This window comes from Lactuca saligna, chromosome 6, assembly GCF_052625555.1.
Source record: "Lactuca saligna cultivar CGN05327 chromosome 6, ASM5262555v1, whole genome shotgun sequence".
NCBI lineage: Eukaryota > Viridiplantae > Streptophyta > Magnoliopsida > Asterales > Asteraceae > Lactuca > Lactuca saligna.
The window spans coordinates 56122605-56148053 of record NC_136422.1 but is presented as its reverse complement, the minus strand read 5'-3'; the positions used below and the strand labels follow the sequence as shown (position 1 = coordinate 56148053).

Sequence of the window (25449 nt, the reverse complement as noted above, 5' to 3'; positions counted from 1 at the left end):
ACCATAGATCCGAACAACTAACAACATATCAGGCACAAGTATTTAGCACATAAAAGCATTTTAGGCATAATTCCTAAAATAAGCTAGTGCTCACACCTCACAATCATCGCTTAGCATTCTAAGTTTAAGTCTAGAAATAAATCCATATTCCTAGTTCGCTTAAACTAATGCTCTGATACCAACTGTGACATCCCCAAAATCACGGCCAGAAAAGACCGATTTTGTTTATGCTTTATAAAAATCAGAGTACTTCATTTTATAAAAAGGTTGCGGAATTTGTTCCCAGAAAAACATGGTAAATACGTTATTAAAACATTTTCGAAGAAACGTATTTATTTCATTTTAAAACATTTGGGATGTCATCGTTAATACAGGAACATAAGCATAAACAGAACTTACAATTATTCACACTAGTGGTCTACATCTCTTTAAATCTCTCAGTGTAATGTTACTTCATATCAACACCTGTGGTATAAATAAACTGAGTGGGTCAGGTTGGGAAACCTGGTGAGCACATAGGGTTTTCAACCCACAATAATATAATTATTATTTTTAAACATCAAACAATCAACCCAATTACCCATTCCCGTTATCCTCACATTACGTCCCTAAAACATCTAACACAAGGGACCTAGTCAAAGGACTATCATTGGGATGGAGTATATCTGGTGAGCACACAGTTCACACAGTTCGAATAAACACACAGTTCGAACAAACACACAGTTCGGTTAAACACACAGTTCGAATAAACACTTACAGGTTGCGAGCCTGCTAGTGTTCCACTGGACTGTCTAGAATAGTCCATGGTCGTCATCTATACTCCACTAGATGAGTAGATCATCAAGAACATCTATAACGAGGCATCTCATTATTTCATTTTATCACACAGCAACTAATACATCTACCCATGTTTTACCCAACACATTTTGTAGATATAAAATACATATACAGTTTAAATCATTGAAAACATGTATAAAACGTTCATCCAGCATAGATAGCAAGTATACAGATAATATACACACACAGCACGTAAATTATATAAAATACTTCATATCTATGTGTAAGCTGAAAGTAACTATGCACTCACTTGAGAAGGTGGTGACTCGGTACTCGGACAGTGCTTCGTTTACTTTAAAATAATTTCCTTTGACGAAACCTAGTATTATCACCACTAGATTTTAGTCTAATATTACCGTGACTAATTATTAGTCTTATTATTATTATTATTATTATTATTATTATTATTATTATTATTATTATTATTATTATTATTATTATTATATAAGCGTTTAAACAATACTTTCCAACTACTATGTACAGACAGGGGCCAGACATAAAACACCGGAGGGCAGGACCATTTTGGCGTATAGCACTTCTGAAATCCAACAACCCTATGCGGCCCTTTAAACCAGATTCCCCGTACCGCGAGTAGTTAAAAGATATTATAACGACACTTATATAAGTCATAATAATAGCTCAAATATTTATTATAAATTTATAATAACAATACTAATTTTAAATATAAACTGTATTTAAAATAGTAGGGGTGAGCAAACCCAAACCAAAAAACCGAGAAACCGACTAAAACCGACAAAACCGAAACCGAAGCAAAACCGACGGTTTGGGTTTGATATTTTTAGAAACCGAAAAATCGGGTTCGGGTTCGGTTTCTAACCAGAAACCGACCCATCCAACCCATACTTAAAACCGACAAACCGCTCCAAGAAACCGACCCATCCAACCCAAGAAACCACCCATACTTGATTGTGTTTTAGTTGTAATAGACTATTTCGGGCTTTAGTTGTAACTTGTAATTGACTATTTGTGTAAGAGTCATGTTTTTTGAAGTACTTAACTTAAATTTGTTATTTTTTGAAGTATCTAACTTGTTGCTTCATTTATGGAAAATGGGTTAAAACCTTAAACCCATGGGTTTAAACCCAGAACCCGTGAGTGTATGGGTTGAACCCAAGAAACCGAAAAACCGCCCAAACCGACCTCAGAACCCAAGAAACCGAACCGACCAGAAACCGATCCTATTGGGTTCTAAAAACCAGAAACCGACCATTTATGGGTTGGGTTGGGTTTGAGTCCAAAACCGACCCAAACCGACCCATGCACACCCCTATAAAATAAGGTAAGCATAACTTACTTTCAAGGGGATTTTAGCTAGGAGTCGGGCTCTGCAGGGGCAGAACTTCGTCGCTGAATCTTTCTAATGAAAGATTCGTGCAGCGCTTCAGCGCTCACCTTACTATACTAAAACTACAGAAAGAGAAGTCGAATCACGAGGGACCGAAATGCTCGGGGGATAAGGAGAGAAAGACTCTTGAATCAAGAGAATGGTGCAAGAAATATGAGAGCCCAAGCCTCTTATTTATAGTAATTGAATTTACAAAAACTACCTTCCATAATTACTTAATGACCTTATAGTTATATAAACAACTAAACACCCCATTATAATACTATTTTAAATAGATTTAACGATATTTGCACTAAACTAATGTCGAAAGAACTCAACATTAGTCTTATAATGACCGCATCGTCGATACCTTTCTAATGATATATACATATGTATATATATGTATACGTATACATGATTTATACTTTATTTTAATACGTAAATATGCTATTATAATTTGTAACTCGTTCACACGAACTCCGTTTTTGACGTTCTTTATATCCACGCGTAGGTGGAGACGTACTCTACAACTTTCGTTTAGACTCCGTCGGCTAATTTTGACTTTATTTTTAAAGTTATATTTTTTACAGGCCGGGACAGGATCGGTCCGTTAAAATCTCATAACTTCTTTATCCGATGTCCATTTTCGTCTGTATTTTTATCGTTACGCTACTAATAACGAGATCTTCGATTCTTGTTTAGGTTGTGTCAGCTAAAAATCAATCGATCTAAAATTCGAATTTCAGGTTGTACACCGCTAATCCGAAACTTCGAAAAATCATAACTTCTTCATACGAAGTCAGATTTGGGCGTTCTTTTTATTGATGTTCTTAGTTTAACATATTCTACGACTTTCGTTTAGGGCGCTAAGGCTAAATCTCTCTCTATCATAAATTTACTACTTACGCTTCCCGGCGCCGTGCCGGTTCCGACGCGAAACTTCGACGGGTCATAACTTCTTCGTTATAACTCGGATTTCAGCGTTCTTTATATGTACGGAAATCTTATGACATATTCTACAAATTGGTTAAGATTATTTATTCTAAATAATCTTTTTGTCGAAAAGTCGTTTTCGACCCCTATTGCCTCTAAATTGACTAGTCCGGATCTGCGGGCGTTACAGGTCGGAATAACAACAATTTTTCTTAGTCATTACCGAAACAATGGTAACGACATACTTGAAGAAAACGAAATCAATTACTAGCTTCTTGGTAACCTTGTGAATTTCCCTGATCCAAGTGTGAGTCTTGTGCTTCCGGTAGTATATGCATCTACTACCTTTCACACCTACTCATACTCGTCCCAAGTATTGTCTCGCAGTTTTCCAAGTCACCATTCAAGAAAATCACATAACAGTTTAACACACCAGATAACAAAACGAAGATTTTATTATTTCTTGAAACTATTACATAGGTGTTCAAGTTCACCCTAGACTATGCCTCTAATAGGCTACATCATATGGTTCTATCTCTTTGGCTACCTCATAGCTTGATCTTCGGGTATGAATTCCTCATCCTTGGTTCCTCGCATTGTTTTCTGCTTCGTCGAGGATCATGTGGAATGCCCTTGGCATCGATGGCGTTTCTGGTCTTGCTACTTTATTTTTCTTTGGGAAATTCCTTGAAAGATGCCCCCTTCTTTACAATCATAACACAACCTCTTGTTGGATGTACACTCATTGGCGTAATGCCCAGACTTTCCACACTTGAAACATGTCACCTCTTCACCGTATTTTCCAAAGTGTTTCTTCATGCATTTATCACACCATCTTGCTTCACCTCCTCCTCCAGGCTTCGAGAATTTTCTCTCCTTGTTGGACCTTGAAGATCCTTCAAACTTCCGCTTCTCTCCTGCCTTATCTTTTTCTAGACCTTTTTCCCTTATCTGGGCCTCTACATTCTTAGCTGCCCTAACAGTTGTTTTCAAGGTAGTTGCCATTTTGACCATTGGGCCAAAGTCAGTGGGTAATCCGTTAGCAAACCTATCAATCTTGGAGAGTTCAGTAGGCACCAAGTAGGGGAATAGCTTCATCCTCTCGGTGAATACGTTGGCATACTCATCAACACTCATCTTCCCTTTCTTCAGGTTTTGAAACTCGTTGTTTAGGTCTATCAGATTTATCTCTGAGCAGTACTGCATTTTCAACTGTTCCAAGAACTCTTCCCATGACATCCTTAAGGCTTCTCCTCGTGGCATCGTATCTGCCAATAGCTTCCACCAGCTCAAAACTCCAGTTTTCAGTTGTCTTACAGCGAAGACGGTCTTCTGTTTCTCGCTACAGTCACAGCTCTCAAACACCATCTCCATCTCGGAGATCCAATCCATAATCTCAACAGGCTTTGGGCTTCCTGAGAGACTTGGTGGTTTCGCACCCAATAAATTCTTGTACATTCGCCCATCCTTGTTGTTTCTCCTCTCCGGGCCATCCCTTTGATCACCTTGAGTCCCCACTTGACTCACTTAGCGGCTGTAGTTCCCTTCCTCCGATTGCTCGGGAATCAGCTCGGGTTGCTCAGTGGGCAGAGTAGGTTCGTCCCTATTCAACATCCGCCTCATTTCTTCCCTTTGTTCAGCTAGCATAACCCGAATCCTGGCTTGAACTCCAGCCATGGTGACTGGCTCAGGTGCAACTTCTTCTACAATAGGTATCTGCTGAACCACTGGGGGTTGGTTCCTATTCTCATTTGCATTCACGTTTCTGCTACGGGTCCTTGCCATCTTGATTTATACACCGAATAAGGTGAATCTAGACCCTTACATAGGTTTGACGTTTAAATCATCCTTATGGCTCCGAAACGTTTATATGCTAGTTCAAATATCGTATTCGTACGTTTAGAATCCTAAACACATAAGGTTTCCAGATCCGGTCGGCAACAGACCATAGATCCGATCAAACTATAGCATAACAAATCATTTAGCACATAAAAGTAATTTAGGCATCATTCCTAAATTAAGCTAGTGCTCACACCTCACAATCATCGCTTAGCATTCTAAGTTTAAGTCTAGAAATAAATCCATATTCCTAGTTCGCTTAAACTAATGCTCTGATACCAACTGTGACATCCCCATTTTCACGGCCAGAAAAGACCGATTTTGTTTATGCTTTATAAAAATCATAGTTCTTCTTTTAATAAAAATGTTGCGGAATTTGTTCCCAGAAAAAACATGATAAATACGTTATTAAAACATTTCCGAAGAAACGTACTTTATTCATTTTAAAACGTTTGGGATGTCATCATCAATACAGGAACATAAGCATAAACAGAACTTACATTTATTTACACTAGTGATCTACATCTCTTTAAATCTCTCAGTGTAAAGTGACTTCGTATCAACACCTGTGATATAAATAAACTGAGTGGGTCAGGTTGTGAAACCTGGTGAGTACATAGGGTTTTCAACCCACAATAATATAATTATTATGTTTAAACAATCAAATAATCAACCCAATTACCCATCCCCATTATCTTCTTTAGTCTTAAGGATCTACCCTAAGAATCAGCTATTCCTCGTTTATTTATTCCTAAGGATCATCCTAAGGAATCGACACAAAGTCCATCATTACCAAGGCTTATAGAATATATCTGGTGAACACGTAGTCCGAAACATCTGGTAAACACTTAGTTCAAAAGTAACTAGTGAACACGCTTAGTTCAAAATACCTAGTGAACACACTCAGTTCAAAGATACGTAGTGAACACACTCAGTTCAAAAATACCTAATGAGCACCTAGTTCAAAAATACCTACATGTTACGAACCTGCTATCGTTCCACTAGATCGTCTAGTATCGTCCATAGTCGTCATCTATACTCCACTAGATGACTGGATCACTGACAACACTGATGTCTCCCATCGTGTTATCACAAAACAACTATTTCATCTACCCATGTTTTACCCAACACATTTTGTAGATATAAAATACATATACAGTTTAAATCATTTAAAACATGTATAAAAATCTTTCACCCAGCATAGATAGCAAGTATTCAGACAATATGCACACACAACACGTAATTTATATTAAAATACTTCATATCTATGTGTAAGATGAAAGGGACCATGCACTCACCTGAGAAGGTGGTGACTCGGTACTCGGACAGCGCTTCGTTTACTTTAAAATAATTTCCTTCGACGAAACCTAGTATTATCACCAATAGATTTTAGTCTATTATTCGCCGAGACTAATTAATAGTCTAGCTATTAATACTATTATATAAGCGTTAAAAAAATACTTTTATAACCCATAATAATAGCCCAAGTATTTATTATATGTTCTTAATAACGTTAATATAATTAAATAAAAACTATATTAAAAATAGCGTAGGCGTAGCTCACTTACAGCGGGTTTTATAGAAAACCAAGATTTGCTTGGAGCAGCGTTTCTGAGCCAAAAAGCTCTTCTTCTCGGAGCCGTCAAGCACTCTGGGGCTTCCGCCTCGTGCTAGGGAGGTTCCCTAGGCTTTTCGGGGGATTTCGGGGCTAGAGAGAGGTTCTAGAGAGAGAGAGAGTAAAGAGAAGAAAGAATGGAAAAGGTGTGAAGAAAATGAGGGTGGGAGAGGTGGTATTTATAGGGTGAAAATGGCTGAACTTGGTGCCACATGTCACCATCTAGTGGCAAGACTTGGGGAGAAAGCAATGGCCAAGATTGAACCACATCACCCATTTTCGCACAGCACACTTCCGACTTCTAAAATCCGTAACTTTCACATACGACCTCCGTTTTTGACGTTCTTTATATCCACGCATAGGTAAAAATAATATCTACAACTTTAATTTTGACTCCGTTGGCTAATTCTCGACCGATCTTAAATTTAACAGTACGAGGTGTTTAGACTGTTAAATGACCGCGAAGAATTCGTAACTCCTTCATACGGACTCCGTTTTCGTCTGTCTTTTTACCGTTGAGTTCCTATTAATGAGATCTTCAACTCTCATTTAGGTCGCATAAGCCAAAAACCGCTCGAACTAAAATTCGAGTTTCGGGTTGTACACTGCTAAGCCAAATCTTAGAAAAATCATAACTTCTTCATACGAAGTCAGATTTGGGCGTTCTTTTTATGGATTTTCTCGGTTTAACATATTCTACGATTTTTTAATAGGTCACTAAGGCTAAATCTCGCTCTATCGTAAATTCACTTTTTACGCTTCCCGGTGCCGTGCCGGTTCCGTCGCGAAACTTCGACGAGTCATAACTTCTTCGTTATAACTCGGATTTCGGTGTTCTTTATATGTACGGACACCTTGTGACATATAATAAAACTTGGTTCAAATTATTCATTCTAAATAATATTTTGTCAAAAAGTCATTTTCGACCCCTATTATCTCTAAATTGACTAGCCCGGATCTACGGTCGTTACATCAGTCGACCAGTCGAGGGATGTTTAGCCTTCCTCTCGAAGTGAAAATGGGGTGTATGTATATTCTAGTGACTGTTGTCAGGGTTGTTGTGATGATCTTCTAAGACAAATACGCTTAGGTACGGAAGGTAGTGTGGGCTCGTACTACTAGAATTATAGGACTCGTACGCGTAGCAGGGAAGTACATCCTAGGGTTTTATTGGGGAATGGTTCATATGGTATGATATGCATTTTATCTAATATCTCTCTGGTTTATTTTCAGTATGGTATTCACAAGGGATCTGGATCAAGAGCAGGCGGCCAGGATAGGCCAAGGTTGACCGAGGATCAGGTCAGGGAGATGATTCATATTGAGGTCGTTTCTATTGTCTGGGGTAGATCCTAAAGTTGTTTTGGTCTATCAAGGTCGTCATGATGGAGTTCTTTGATGACCGATACGTTGCACTTCTAGAGGTTGTTGCTAATGCAATCACCATAGTCGTTGTTGTTGTAGGGATTGGAGGGGGAAGATCCTTCCAGTATAGGGACTTCGATAATATGAAGCCCCGGGTGTTTGACGGGGTTCAGGATCCGATCATTTCCATGAGGTGGTTGTCAGATGTTGAGGGATGTTTCTTTACTTGCTCCTGCCCAACTGACCAGAGGGTCACGTGTGCTTTGAACCTTCTTAGGTCTAGAGCAAAGGATTGGTGGAGACTGATTACTAGTTCTTACACTCCAGAGCCAAGAGCTGTAGTATCATGGGACCAGTTCTCAGAGATGTTCTGCTCAATCTATGTTCCATTGGTGGAGCGGGAGAGGCTGGCTCAGGAGTATTTGGATTTGAAGCATGGGACCGAGTCAGTGATGGAGATCACTAAGATGTTTACAGAGAGAGCTATGTTTTGCCATGAGTTTGTTACCTCTGAGCAAGCTCAGATGACCCATTACTTGATCATGCTCAAGACGGACATCCACCAGTTTGTGTCTACGCAATGCTATGGTACACTGGTGGAGTTGCAGGAGGCCACTAGGCGGCGGGAGATCGAGATGGAGCTCTAGAAAAGGGAGCACAGGCAGGCCCTAACACTATCGCAGCCTGCGGAGAAGCGGTTTAAGGTCGCTAATGTAAGATAGGGGAGTCAAAGGGGCCGCACTTATGGCAAGTGCGACAAGGTTCATGATGGTGCTTGTCGATCTTCTTCTCGATGCCACAAATGTGGCAGGCAGGGCTTAGTGGTTGTCGAGACCAATAAAATTAATAACCCTAAATCTTGTATAGTAAAATAGTGTATAGTGGTAAAGGGATTGTATCCACGAAGATTGGTTCAATTTTATAACTCTATGAAAATCTCTTTGTAAAAAATACTTGTAAAATGATAATAAAAGTAAAAATTAGGGTTTTGGTCTTTTGAAATACTTGAAATAAAACAAGAGTTAAACTAATATTTAAATAGACAATTCAACAAAAATAAGAGTTTGATGTAAAATCAATAAGAGAAAGATGGTTGACTTAAGGTTTCATCACTTGAATATTTGGTGAACATATCATTAGAATCCAATGGTGCAATACTTGTTTTAAATCTTTAACTTGGATCTAATAATCCAAGAAGCTTAAGATTACCTAAACTTTTCTTAGTTTCTAAAATAGTTAGAGAAGCTCATAAAAAATTCCTTAGCTAAAGTCACGATTTCCATTAATCATGTAATTAGTGAAAATTAACTAGCATTAAGAACCAAAAAGTTACCAAATCCAAGAGGATTTGAATGCTTTCACTTCCATGTCGGAGAAAATGATTTTGTGATTGTGTGAAGTGAAAACTAACATAAGAACAACTTGTTGCTTGCTAATTTGAGGATATTTTACTTAATTAAGAAATTATCCAACTAATCATTATAAATATATTTAAACTCATTAATAAAAACATACAAGTAGTAATAAGATGATAAAACATAAAACATTCTCATAAAGATTCAAGAACAAGCTCACGGAGTTCTTCAAAATTCAAAAAAACAATCAAATGATTTAGCCTAACATGGCTAAACTCAAGAAAACAAAGAGTAGATTGTACCAAACATTTTGCAAAAAGATGATGTTTTTGATGTGTTCTTGGCCTTCAAAATGCTCCAAGATATCTAGAGAACCTTCAAATTTCAGAGGTATAGAAGTGTGCAAAAGATGCACACCAACCTTCCTCAAATAACTCTCAATACGGAATTACAAAATTGCTCCTGCATGTCTGTGTGTGGCGTCGTAGCCCTGCGTAGGTGGGTTGCGTGAGTGGTCCCTAATTGTGGGCTAGTTTGAGTTTTGGGTCTCCACAACTTATTCCACTGGCCCAATTTGAGTCCATTCAATTTCTAACCCATTTTTCTTCAAGTTCTCTTCATTTTAAGCCCAATTTGGCTTCTCCAAATGATATTCTTGTTAGCAACCTCTAGGAGGTATAAAGTTCACAACTTGATCACTCCATCTTACAGATCTAGACATTTTTTCCTTAAAGTTTTTTCCCAAATATGGTGATTCTTGATTATGGCATGTTCTTGACCCAATAAGTAGTCCTTTCGGATCTTAGGAGGGGTCTTAAGTCACAAAAATGTGGTCTTGATGGTTAGTTTTGCTCCATGCATGCTATAGAAGGTCTTAAGGCATTAAGATTTCGAGATTTTGTGTATTAAGCACTTAATGGGCATGCAAAATCATAAAGTTTGAAACTTTATGACTCTTGAGGATATTTTAGGTTTGGATCTGATTTTGACTTTGGATCTGACTTCTAGAGGATCGTGGAAAGGCGAAGGCATGACCGTACACATCCCGATTTTATGTTGTTGATCCTGGGAGACTCTGATTTTAAATAATATTTTGAAAACAATGGTTTTGTAAACACTTTTATTAGTAAACGGGTTGTCTGAAAAGTTTAAATTATTTTTGATTTTTAGGATGTTACAAGTTGGTATCAGAGCCTTGGTTTAAGCGAATTGGAGGAGCATCCGTGTGAATCCAGTCTCAAACTAAGGAACTGCAAAGGTTTTAAAAATGATTTTCAAATCTTTTTTCAAAGAATAATCAAGAAAGGATGTAATGTGTACGATCAACCAGAGCCAGTAAGTAGGCCCCAAGCTACCACGTTGTTATTTGATATTATATTATGTTAGAACAACATACTAGTGATAGGCTTGGGATCTTCAAGAATTGCATGATAGAATTTTTTGATTATATGATGGCTGATAGCCTAGGATTCTTCCTTATATGAAATTGACATCATTACTGTAGTTGCTTAGTGTATGCATTAAAATTGTACATAACTAAGATTTTATAGCCTGAGAAGGTTTGGCTTGGACTTATTTCTTGTTTCTTGTTTGGTTGTGGGCTTAGGGTAGATATTCGACTGTCTATAGGATCCAGTGTTATGTATGATTAGCATACACGAGTGCTGCAGGGTTGGTGGAAGTTTCATAGATGAGTTATGTGGGGACAGTCGACCAGTCGAGGGATGTCTAGCCTTTCTCTCGAAGTGAGAATGGGGTGTATACATATTCTAGTGACAGTTGTCAGGGTTGTTGTGATGATCTTTTAAGATTATTTAACATGTGCCACATGCGACTTAGCATATTCACTTAGCAGTCATTTTACCTCGTTAAGAGTCCCACAAAGCAAAAAAGCAAGCATCATTCGGACAACAGAAAAAAAAAAACTAAACAACATATTCTAATCAATCCATTATATCCTCTTATCAGAAATCTTACTTGAGTTCGACCGATTGCACGCATCACACCCCTTTCTTTGATTAGAAATTCCTTTTTAGTTAAATTTTTATTTTATAAAAATCTTCACCAAACCTTTAATTTGAGTTCAGGCACACCCGAGAGTATGCCCAAATCCCTCAAACCAAGGCTCTAATACCAACTTGTAACGACCCAAAAATCCAAAGTAAAAAAATCCATTTTTAATATAATTAAAACAATATTGCAACTTTGTTCAAAACATTTAAAAGCATTTCAAATAAAACAAATATCATAGTCCAATCCTTAAAGACCACATATTGCAGAAAACACGAGTGTATGGGTTGCGATCGTCCCATGCTCTTTCATTTGAAAACTGGAGTACCTGAAAAGAAACTAAAAACCGTAAGCACAAAGCTTAGTAAGTTCCTCAAATACCACATACCATACATATCCAACGATCCATACAAGTCATACATAACCGCGAGTCATACATATCATTCAAATATCATAATCAATAAAGATGCTATGTGTCGCACATAGTCTTGCCATTATGCCACAAGCCAGCTCGTGGTCTTTCTTGCCAGGATGGGGTCCATAACTCTGGGTCTTGTAGACAAGTGCCAGGAACCACCTCTTGGTCTTCCATGCAAGCATCACAAAGACAGCTAACATACAGTCTACAACTACTTAACTAATAATTGCCAGAGTTCAGACTCTGGTTTTGCATATAGTGTGCTAGGAGTCGCCTCTTGGTCTTTCATGCATAATGCCAGGGGCTAACCTCCGAGTCTTCCTACAAGACCTAAACCAAATGGGCCGGCATTGGTGCCTTCGACCCATAGATATAGTGAGGAGACTCCCCTCAAATATTGAAGCTCACTGCAAGAAATCCCTAGTTGGTGCCCTGGCGACCTCTCAAGCTAACAATTACCAACACAATATCCAATTAGCAACTGAATTCTAAACCATTATCCATAATCCAAACTTGGGGTAAAATGACCATTTTACCCCTGACCCAACAAGACTCACAACCACGACCCAAGCCCAAAACCGTTTGATCCATAAAAGCCCTCTAATGGCCCAATTTTCCAAATTAGGCCCAACCCCATATGAACCTTACCCAAAATACCAACAATTAATGGTCCAACAATTATCCGATGACCCAAATGTCCAATCCCATTGGGCCCACCAAAGTCCAAAACCATTGGGCCCACCAAGGCCCAATATAAAATCTTGGCCCAACTAGACATGTCCAAAAGTCCCAAATCTCTCAAATTCCTCTGATTAAAAGCCCAACACATAAAACCCAACCCAAAACCGAAGCCCAAACATGAAATAAGCCTAAAGGCCCATAGAACCACGAATGTGGGGCATACGCTTAGCTTACGTTGGGCATACTTGAGGAATCTGGATCGCTACCAAAGAGGAGGTACGTTGGGCATACCTCTAGTTACGTGGGGCATAACCGCAGATCCTCCAAACTCAATTTATGACTTAGGGGTTGTTTGATAGTTGCTGACTGAGTTGGATCTGACTAAGTCAGAACCTGACTGAGTCTAAAGCTCTGACTGTAATTGTCTCTAACTGAAATCATATTGTTTGATTACATATCTGACTGACTGTGCTGACTGTTTAAAATGACCACTTTACCCTTTTGATATTAACACCCAAATAAAAACCGAACACAACAAGATATCATAAAAGGGGGGTGTTTTAACCCAATAGGAGTGGAATTGCAAGAAACCTTCAGCCAAATATTAAATATAATTTTTGTATTCTTCATTACGATTAAAAAAAATAATAATAAAAAGTAAAAAAAAAAAAAACATTCATTATAACAATGATAGAAACAAAGTTGCAAACAAAAAAATGTTTGATGAATCTGGTTTATCTCCATTGACACACTCTTCTTTGTGTTCTTGTCCCTGCATGTAGCTATATTTTCTTTACTCTTTGAATTCTAACCTAATCCCTCACCTTTTTTTTTTTGCTTTTTTATCTTTCTTCTCATCTTCTTTCACAACATTTTGCTTTTATGTTTGCGTCTTTCTTTACCTTTTCATCATATTCTGAATTCTCACTATTGATTTGATTTTCGGTTTTCATCTTTTTGGTTTGTGTCAACCATTGTCGTGTAGAAATGTCACTTTGTAAAATCAACAATATGTTTCAGATCATTACATGAGTTATCAGTGCAGCCAACAAACAATCACTTACAAACCAACAATATCAATGAAACCCACTAAGGATATGAAACAGATCAGGAAGTAAAAGTAGAAGGGAAAATACCTGTAACTCACTAGGTATGAGAAAAAAATCTCAAGAAATCATGTTTTGCAAATACTTGCAACTCACCAGGTATGAAAAAAATCTCTTTATGAGAAAAATATAGCAATAGGTACGGTTGAAATCGATTTTAGTTTAGTAAAATCAATCCGGTTAAATATGATAGAATAAGAAATCAACAAACAATGAATTGCAATCGAAAAGAAATCGATGTTCCCATCTAGGTCGTCATCAACTCATCATCGTTCCAAATCAACATACACATATTGCCAATTTTTGTTCCACATCCCAATCGGTAAAACCTTGAAACACATCTTCAAGAAAGAAACGAAAAAAAAAGGAAATAACTTACCGGCGAGGGAGGAAGAAGACGATCCAGGGGTGGCAATGGAGGTGGAATCGTAGGAGAAAGGCGTAGGAAGCAACATGCGCAAGTAGAAGTAAATGGGCAAATAAGGTAGAATAAGGTTTCGTTCCCAGTCAGTGATGTTTTTTTTTATGACCGAGTAAGTTGTAAACGGATGAATGTGGATCGAGTCGGAGGGGTTAAATGACTGCATCAAACAAACTGACTAGACCGGGTCATATATTTTGTCTGACTGGACCCGGTCATACTCAAATCAAACATGCCCTTAACCGATTAAGCACTTTGCGTCTAAACTTTAGGGAACCTCTAACTAAAGCTCTTAATGCATAAAGACGACACCTTTATGCATTTACATGACCCAAAGGGACCCAATAACCATTTTAATCCATTAAAACCAAATCAAGAACATGCATGCGGGGACGGTTCTTCATAAGGGCGATGGGGGATGTCCCCCCCCCCCCCTGTTTTTTTTTAGAATAAGTCCTTTACTTTTAAATTTTTTTCATATTAGACCTGAAACTAAAAAAATTGACTGTGCCCCCCTGTTCTCTACTTTTCATAAAAGGGGGGTGTTTTAACCCAATAGGAGTGGAATTGCAAGAAACCTTCAGCCAAATATTAAATATAATTTTTGTATTCTTCATTACGATTAAAAAAAATAATAATAAAAACTAAAAAAAAAATATTCATTATAACAATGATAGAAACAAAGTTGCAAACAAAAAAATGTTTGATGAATCTGGTTTATCTCCATTGACACACTCTTCTTTGTGTTCTTGTCCCTAGATGTAGCTATATTTTCTTTACTCTTTGAATTCTAACCTAATCCCTCACCTTTTTTTTTTGCTTTTTTATCTTTCTTGTCATCTTCTTTCACAACATTTTGCTTTTATGTTTGCGTCTTTCTTTACCTTTTCAGCATATTCTGAATTCTCACTATTGATTTGATTTTCGGTTTTCATCTTTTTGGTTTGTGTCAACCATTGTCGTGTAGAAATGTCACTTTGTAAAATCAACAATATGTTTCAGATCATTACATGAGTTATCAGTGCAGCCAGCAAACAATCACTTACAAACCAACAATATCAATGAAACCCACTAAGGATATGAAACAGATCAGGAAGTAAAAGTAGAAGGGCAAATACCTGCAACTCACTAGGTATGAGAAAAAAATCTCAAGAAATCATGTTTTGCAAATACCAGTAACTCACCAGGTATGAAAAAATCTCTTTATGAGAAAAATATAGCAATAGGTACGGTTGAAATCGATTTTAGTTTAGTAAAATCAATCCGGTTAAATATGATAGAATAAGAAATCAACAAACAATGAATTGCAATCGAAAAGAAATCGATGTTCCCATCTAGGTCGTCATTAACTCATCATCGTTCCAAATCAACATACACATATTGCCAATTTTTGTTCCACAGCCCAATCGGTACAACCTTGAAACACATCTTCAAGCAGGAAACGAAAAAAAAAATGAAATAACTTACCGGCGAGGGAGGAAGAAGACGATGCAGGGGCGGCAATGGAGGTGGTATCGTAGGAGAAAGGCGTGGGAAGCAACATGCGCAAGTAGAAGTAAATGGGCAAATAAGGTAGAATAAGGTTTCGTTCCCAGTCAGTGATGTTTTTTTTTATAACCGAGTAAGTTGTAAACGGATGAATGTGGATCGAGTCGGAGGGGTTAAATGACGGCATCAAACAAACTGACTGACCGGGTCATATATTTTGTCTGACTGGACCCGGTCATACTCAAATCAAACAGGACCTTAACCGATTAAGCATTTTGCGTCTAAACTTCAGGGAACCTCTAACTAAAGCTCTTAATGCATAAAGACGACACCTTTATGCATTTGCATGACCCAAAGGGACCCAATAACCATTTTAATCCATTAAAACCAAATCAAGAACATGCATGCAGGGATGGATCTTCATAAGGGCGATGGGGGATGTGCCGCCCCTGTTTTTTTTAGAACCGGTCCTTTACTTTTAAATTTTTTACATATTAGACCTGAAACTAAAAAAATTGATTGTGCCCCCCCCCCCCCCCCCCATGTTCTCCACTTTTTATACATATTTAACTCCCCCCCCCCCCCCCCAACTCAAATGTTCAAACTACGTCACTGCATGTATGGACCTCATCTAAGCATCAAGCAAGCATTTTTATAAACTTATAACCTCATATCTGCTAAGAGTGGCAACTCAAAGCTTCTGGAGTGGTCTCCAACCACTAGACCTTGCTCAAGATGGCAAAATGGAACCAAAACCCATATAACCATAGATCTCAACTTCTAATGATCAAGCTAAGAACTTTTTCCTTCAATGAGCTGAAAATGTAGCAAGGAGTCCAGATCCACAAGCCTTTCCTTGAACCACCACCTTACACCAAGCTACCACTTCTTGAAATACATTAAAAGCCACCAAAAATGCACATACAAGGCTTACAACACTCTTAGATGAAGCTACAACTCGAAATTAGGGTTTAAGGCAATGGATGATGAAAGGGAGGCTCACACCTGGAACTTAAGGTGCTTAAATAGTGAGCCAACGCTAAAATTAGGGTTTTGGAACTCAGCACACTATGTTAGGCGTACATCTTGATCATCAGTGTTTCACTTATCTATTATTACGCTGGGTGTACCCTCAGATACGTTGGACGTACCCAACCAAACACACACATGCATCCTTGCATGCATGGGGCTGCTTTGCCAATTATTTCCATTAGGGACTAAAACTGTCAGTAACTTCAAAATACCATAACTCCCCCATCCTAGGTTCGTTTCCAACGAATCTTATATCCACGAAAAGGTGGCAAGAAGCCCTACGCTCCTAATAACACACCAGCCTTAAAACCCCCGAACAACACCCTAAATCAATAAAAGGCCGAGATATTAAATTACGATCATACCCTTGGCTTCCGAAGACACAATCGAATACTTGGATCACTTATACCATGACACCCACATCTGAAATGGCCCAAATCCTTCCTTTCCCGAAGCCACAATCCTCAAGACAACTGATGACTGAGCCTTCTGAAACCGAGTGTTACACTTCTTGTCTTCGTAACTTTTTCATACGAACTCTGTTTAAGTTGATTTTTTTGTTATGTTCTTTGTAACAAGAGTTTTCCATGGATATATTACACTCTAAATTAGGTTGTCGGAAAGTCATAACTTTTTAGCTTAAAGTGAAGCTATTTGGTGAAAAATATGAAAAAAAACCGAACTTTGATTTTTCATACAAACTGCGTTTTAGTTTTTTTTTCTTCATTGTGGTTTTTATAACAAGGACTATCTATGAACATACTACACTCGTAATCTAAATGTTGGGAATTCATATATTTTTAGATCCAAAGTAGACTATTCGATGAAAACTATGAAAAAAGAAAAATTACTAACTTTCGCATTCGAACTTGATAACAATAATTAAACCATATGGTTTTCGCAATTACAAGGTTGAACTGTAAAAATTAAAAATTAAAAAAATATTCCCATGCCACCCAAAATTTTGCATGTATTGACTTGCAAAAATAAATAATGTTTAAATTTTTTTTTTTTTTTTTTTTTTGCAAGCCAACAAGATTTTTACCTAGATTTTTGCAAGTGACATGAAAATCTGAAAACAATTCCGCTAGTTATGACTCTTATAATATTTTTCTGTTTTTTTTGCTATTTTGTAGGATTTTTTTAATTTTTTTTTAAATATGGCTATTATATTTTTATTTTTTATTATTTTATTTATTTTGACCCAAAAATTTGTCTGCCATTCGATAAGGGCCTAGATACGTTGTACACACAAGAAATAGAAATTCACAACCAAATGCTCTTCCGCATCTTCGATAATTTTTTTATTATTTTTATCTCTTCGTTTTCCCCATTTCCTCTCTCTTGTCCTCCACCATACCCACTAGGGTTTCAAGAATCCGTCCATCTATGTTACTTTCTTCAAGGATTTTAAAGCTAATCGATACCAGGTAATGGTCTCTACATATATGGCTTCAAGTTCTCGCTAATCGTTATTGTAATTGTATAATTTTATCGATTTTAATCAGCTTTTCTGGTGCGTGTAATGAACTCTATTGAATCAATTTGATTCTAAATCCAATTGATTATTATTTGACCGAAGTTGGAGTATTTTCGTGTTAAATTTATCAGAATTTGAATGTATGAGGACATGATTTCGTGCAGAATTACGAGATTGAAGCTTCTGCGATGATTTCATCAGTTTGATCAATTAGGTTAACTTTTCGTTGATTCGATAAAAGCTTCGGGTGATTCTGATTCCTTTGGAATTCGTTTGAAAAGTAAAGTGACTGTTCGATGAAATTAAGGGCCGTTTCTATTGGTTTTTAGAATTTACTGGGGTCAATTAGGTCGCAATAGCAATGGACGATCTTATGATTGATACAAACGGATTGGGTGATAATTCAGACATCGAAGGTGATGATATAAGATGTGATAATATAGCAGAAAAAGACGTAAGCGATGAAGAAATCGACGCAGAAGATTTGGAAAGAAGGATGTGGAAAGATAGAATCAAACTCAAAAGAATCAAAGAAAAACAAAAGATTTTAGCACAACAAGCTGCAGAAAAGCAAAAAGCAAAGCAAACAAGTGATCAAGCTCGAAGGAAAAAAATGTCAAGAGCTCAAGATGGGATCTTAAAATACATGTTGAAACTCATGGAAGTCTGCAAAGCACGTGGATTCGTTTATGGCATCGTTCCCGAAAAAGGCAAACCTGTAAGTGGTTCATCTGATAATCTAAGAGCTTGGTGGAAAGAAAAAGTCAAATTTGACAAAAATGGCCCTGCAGCCATAGCAAAATACGACAATGAATGCATTTCAAAAGGTCAAGGAATTGGGTGTCAAAATGGGAACTCAAATAGCATTCTTCAAGATCTTCAAGATGCTACTTTAGGCTCTCTTCTATCTTCTTTAATGCAACACTGTGATCCACCACAAAGAAAGTTCCCGTTAGAAAAAGGTCTCCCGCCACCGTGGTGGCCCACTGGCGGTGAAGAGTGGTGGTCAAGATTAGGTCCAGGGCTTCAGAAAGGTCAACCCCCTCCTTACAAAAAGCCTCACGATTTGAAAAAAATATATAAAGTCGGTGTTCTTACTGCTGTTATAAAACACATGTCTCCAAATATTGCTAAAATTAGAAGATTAGTAAGACAATCAAAGTGTTTACAAGATAAAATGACAGCAAAAGAGAGTTCAATTTGGTTATCAGTTTTGAGCCGTGAAGAAGCTCTGATTTTACAGTCTAGCGGCGATAATGGCGGCTCGGGGATCACCGGAACACCTTCCGGCGGTGGCCGGCCGGAAAAAACCCGCCCGGAAAACAGCTACGATAGTGACTACGATGTTGACGGGGTTGAAAACGGCGGCGGTTCGGTTTCTTCCAAAGACGACAGACGACGCGATACACCGGAGGCGGCGGCGGTGCCGCTGGCGGCACCACCGCGTAAGAAGAGGAAACGGGAGAAGTCAAAGGTTGACCAAGTGGAACGGGACGGTGTTCCGGATATAAATGAAATGGATGTATCGTTGATTGAATATCCGGTGTTGCCGGAAAATCATCCGCTAATGACTGATGCTGTCGCCGGAGTAGAAACTCCGGCGAACATGGTTCTGTATCCACCGCCACCACCACCACCACCGGTGGTGGTTCAAGATTCCGATTATAGACCTCAGAGTTTAGTTGACTACCGCTTGTTTGTTCCGGTGATTGAAGGGCGGAATCCGGTGAATGAGTTCCAGATGAGACCGGAATATTCTTCAGAACCACCGGGAAATGTAAACCCAATTGTAATCACAGGCGGTGGAAGTGGTGGTGGTGGTGGTGGTGTAGAGATTGTTGAAAAAGAAGGATATAATGAGGGACAAGTAGTGGACAATCAATTTGAATCATCGATTAATAGTTTATCGCTGGATTATGGTGGATTTAATAGTCCAACTCCATTTAATCTTGGGATTGATGGAACGACGTCGCTTGATACAGATTTTGATTTTCTGCTTGATGATGACCTCATACAGTATTTCGGAGCTTAAGTTTTCAAAATTGTAAGTTATATATTATAACAAGGAAATAATTATTTTTATATTATATTTTTGTTTTTGTTTGATAATTAATAAGTGGTTGTGGATAATATTAATAGGTATGATGAATAATGCAAAGATTAGAAGCATGGCGTTATTTGGCTGATGTTTTCGATACTTTATAAAGAATGTAAGGTTATAGTTTTTTGTTTTTTTTGCCAATTTTGGTGGTAGAATAATGAATGAATGAATGAATGATCTGTAACAGTTGCATGTAAAATGGATCTCTTTTTTCAGTTTTTGTGATTATTAACTTTTTTTTTTCTTTTTGGTTAAAAAATTCCGTTAGAATTTGGTGGTGTTAACAAATGTATAGCTTGTTTTGACGTTTTTAAATATTAAATTATCGTATTTTATATTTATATAATTTGTTTGAAAGTTAAAGCTCGAGTTGTACTTGTAGATGCTTTTGTCATTGACACTCTCGAGCTTTGCTTGATTTGGTTCAATAAGTTGTTATAAAAAGAGTAAACTACAAATTTGGTAATTGTGGTTTGTAATTTTCTTTTGATTCGGTCTAAGAGTTTTTCAACTTATAGCGTATGTACAAAATGAAATATTTTTTTTTATGGATTTGGTCCATCTCAAACTAGAAATGATTATTGTACTTTTATTTTTCTCTTCATCTCAGGTTCTTTATATGTGATTGCATTCCTTGCTATATGAACATTGAACATGTGTTTGTCAACTTCTTTTTCTTTGGCTATAACAACCTTTAGTTCATCAAGTATCATGTAGGCTTTTTAAGTTTCTCATTAGAGGTAGAAGGGTGGTAGAAGTTGTGGACAATTTTTAAATTTCAATCGGTCATTTGGTGAAAAAAAGGAGGAAGACATTTTTGCCATGAAATAGAATTTTATGCTTTGAGAAGAGTTAATAGGTTTGGTATGATCCAAAGAATGGTGGGCAATTTTCAACGAGATGATATATGCGAAAGTGACATTCATAAATTTAACAATAACATGTAACGGACATTTATAAAGAAGCAATAACCTTAAAATAAACTTCTATTACCTTAAAATGTGACATCGAAACGAGATCCATGGTTAGGAGTAACATTGAGACTTATGTGGTTAAGAGTGTTCTTAAAGAAATTTTAGTTTTTATTTTCCTGTAAATATAAAGGAAAAAGACAAAAAAATAAGGTTTTTATAAAGTTTATAAACGGCGTGAGACGTGGTGTGACGCCAACGTCAAGTCTCAAGGTATTACAAGTCATGTGGTTTTTCAAGATATGAATTAAGAGGGTATGTTTGCATGCATAAAAAATGACATTACATAATTCTAGATTTGTATAAAAATGAAATTAACAAATACTCAATTCTTTCATTTTGGATCTGAAAAAGTCAAAGAAAAAGAAAAAAAAAATATTTCTTGCATAAAACTTGTCCCATAACGTGCCTCTTGAATCTTGATCCGCCTTGTCACATTTCACGTCTCATTCCATGTCAATTCTTAGCCCACTTCATGTTGTGCTTTTAGAACTATGGTTTTTATACATCTAATAAGTAGGACCCGTCCTTTTCACATACGAGAATCACCAAAATGACATATGGTATCACCATTTCGCACACACCATCTCCAAAATGCATAACTATTTTGGTGATCCTTTTAACTTTGTATTAAATCCTGAAAAAAGGTAAATGAGATTATACGTTTTGTCTTCTTTCAAAAATTGATAAAAAAGACAAAGTAAGCTTTTTTTTTTTTCTTCCAAAATTTAAGCAACAATTATCTATTAGAGGCATATAGTCATGGTTTCTGCAAATGATCATCTACGGTAATCTATGAAATAACACCATTTTGAGGATTTTTGCAGATTAACATTTGCGAAAACCTCAGATGTCTATGAAAAAACTGGTTATCAAAACTAGATTTTGAAAAAAAATCATTTTTTTTTCATGCGTCCGTAGGTGAAAATCCAAATTTTATGTGCGAAAATCAAAATTTATCCGAGATTTTTTAGGAAATATATTTTTGAAATTTTTTGTGTTATAAATCTTCAGAAACCATTTGCACATTGGAATAAGTTTTAATATTATACTTTTACCTATTAAAATAACAAAATGAAAAATCATTTTTCACATCTGTAAAATCTTTAGACGCATTTAAGAAATCATTTAAAAATGATAAGAATTTTTTTTATTTTTTTATTTTTATAAGTGAAAACTACAATATTTAATCATTTATTATGGAAAGTTTTTTAACATTCTAAGACCATATGTATGATAAATATCTCTCACTTTCGTTTCTTTCACCAAAAAGTAGAAAATTGTAATCTTTCACTACCTTTCAAAAAGCAGAAAATGATATATATATATATATATATATATATATATATATATATATATATAATATTAGACTTATTTTGTAGGGAATAAAAAACTATGAATTTTGATATATTATTTATAATTTTTTAGTATATATATAATTTAATAAATATTAAAAAAAAAAAGTCTGATCAATTAGAGGAGAAGATGGAGTACGAGATAGACTCCCCTTACTTTTTCCTGCCTCACTCTCGTTATGGTGTTCTATGGTGAAAGAAAACTTTCATCACTCATTTCTCGTTCCATACCACCAGCATAACACACACAACTTCAAAAGTTCTTTTTTTTTTTTTTTAGAATCATAGATAAACTTTGATTTTCATAGATAGGCGTCTATGTTGTTGTTTTTTTCAAATATAGTTTTGGGATCCATTTTTTCGTAGATGTCTATCTGCATAAATCCTCAAAATACTATTGTTTTAAAGATTATCGTTGATATTATCATTAGATGGGTATCTATGAAAAATTTGATTCAGTAAGTAATTTTTTGCATAAATCTTAAAAAAGGGATAATAAGATTTGTATGATTTGTTTTCCTTTTTCTCTAAAAATTACATAAATGTATCATTTAATATTGAAATTTGAAAATAAAGTACAACTTTAACTAGACAAAAACAACTTTCATAAAGTATGAATTTCCAAAAAAAAAAAAAAAAAAAAATTAGAAAACACAACCACTTCCTCGTTTGCAATTTATTTAGAAGAGATTAAAGATATATTTGGAAAACTTATAAAAAAGCCTCATAAATTAATCGATAAATGATCTCAAATAGCATTTTAAAAATATAGTTTATAAACTGTTTTAGTGGTATCAAGTGACACTACATTGCAATAAACTTAACAAACAAAATGTTTTATAAGATTTGCTTATCTGCACCAAACATATTCAAAACACCACGTACATAATCACCATCTAAATCTTGATTTATGCATAAAAACAACCAATTTGAATTTAACAATTTGAATTTTTGGAAAACATTATTTGGTTTATTTAGCATCTTTAACTTCCTTTGGAAAACATATCTTAATGTGACATAACACAATTAGCCTTCCAAAAGCATCTTAGAATCTATAAACTAAATTTTGGTCTTGATGAATTTTACAAAACCAATTTTGAACATAAACCTTATTTTTCAAAAACTAGTTATTAAAATTTCTATTTGCCTAATTCATGTAAACTTGAAATCTTGGGAGAACATCCGTCCCAACCCGGATACCACATTAGCTTCTTCTCTATTCTCTTACTTTTATCCAAGGTTGTAAAAAACGCTCGACGTTAGCTAGTCGGTGGACTGAAGTTAAGGGATTAATCGGCTAGGCGGAGATTAATCGAGGACCATTAATTGCTAGTTTGTTGAATTTTAAAACATTAAATATAACTAATATCATATCAAAGTTTGTAAATACCACTAATATGATAACAAAATAGGTTAATATGATTAGTACAACACAAATCATGCCTCAAATAGTTTCCATTGATATAATACTTCTTCAAAATGTTAAAATTCCATCGTTTTATAATATTTCACTCATTATGTATGCAGGGATTAATCGCTAGGCGCCCTCTAATCGGTCGAGTAGTGCCTAGGGATTAATCGGGACTTAATCGACATTTTTACAATAATGCTTTTATCCATTGCAACCTAAACACAAGAAACATAATCTCCCATTCCATACAATTTGGTACAAATATACAAGCACAAGGTATAAATAGGCAATGTAGTGAAGCTTCAAGGGACATTCAGATAAGATAACAGAAGCAACATCGGGTTCAAAATCTTCGACACCGAACACAACAAAGTTGTGGAGCCAATCCCAGACTCCACCTCAAGCCATTATCTCCACTCTAAGCTTTAAACACACACACACAGATATATATATATATATATATATATATATATATATATATATATATATATATATATATATATATATATATATATATATATATATATATATATATATATATCAAGGTTGCAAAAACCGCTCGACGTTAGCTAGTCGTTGGACTGGGGTCAAGGGATTAATCGGCTAAGCGGAGATTAATCGGGGGATTAATCGGGTACCATTAATTGCTAATTTGTTGAATTTTAGAAAAAAGAATATGACTAATATCATATCAAAGTTCGTAAATACCATTAATTTGATAACAAAATAGGTTAATATGATTAATAGAACACTAATCATGCCTCAAATAGTTTCCATTCATATAAAATTTGTTCAAAATGTTAAAATTTCATCGTTTTATAATGTTTCACTCATTATGTATGCAAGGATTAATCGCTAGGCACCCTCTAATCGGTCGAGTAGCGCCTAGGGATTAATCGGAGATTAATCGGGACCTAATCGGGATTTCTACAACAATGATATATATATATATATATATATATATATATATATATATATATATATATATATATATATATATATATATATATATATATTTGTTTGTTTTCACTCTAAATGATATTCAATATTTAGAAGCTCGTATTATGATTCAAAACCTGAAATAAACGTTTCAAAAGTCCATTAAACATATAAAAACTATTAGTTTTATCATTATGAAAAATCTTTTATATGCATGCTATTTCTAATAAAAAACTTAATTTGAGTTAAATGAAACAATATATATTTATAAAAAAAATTCAATTACTTAAGAGGTGTTTGAGATTACTTTTTAAGGTTAAAAGTGCTTGTTGTAAAATGATTTTTTGGCTAGTGATTTTTTCAAAAAGAAAATCTTTAAAAAGTGTTTGTATTTGCTTTTAAGGTAAAAGTTAACTTTTCAGGTTAAAAAGTCTTAAAAATCACAAAAAGATAAGATTTTATGATTTTTAAAACACTATATTTTCTTTCTATACAAAAAATTATTTTAAAAGATCGTTTTCAATAACTCAAACATTTTTTAGATTTTTTTTAACCAAAAATTGTTTTAAAAGAAACACCATTAGTTATAACTTATTAGAACGCTTCTAGCCTTTTTAGGGCCGAAGTATGGTGGGCCCTTTTAGTTTACCCAATATCTCTATTATTAGTCCAATAGGAAGGACCCCGGAGATATTTTTGTAATTTACAATTTTACATTGTGTATATGCCACGTAAGCAAAAAGCGAA

At 35.7% G+C, this 25449-nt stretch overlaps 1 protein-coding gene across 1 annotated transcript; it reads left to right on the top strand.

The window, feature by feature from the left end:
- Window positions 1-17702: 17702 nt before the first annotated feature.
- Window positions 17703-20298, top strand: LOC145000361 (ETHYLENE INSENSITIVE 3-like 3 protein). The gene is made up of 3 exons (XM_078959571.1): window positions 17703-17875; window positions 18090-19969; window positions 20065-20298. The coding sequence occupies exon 2, from the start codon at window positions 18287-18289 to the stop codon at window positions 19955-19957; it is 1671 nt and encodes a 556-aa protein (XP_078815697.1). The 5' UTR covers window positions 17703-17875; window positions 18090-18286; the 3' UTR covers window positions 19958-19969; window positions 20065-20298.
- Window positions 20299-25449: the final 5151 nt, after the last annotated feature.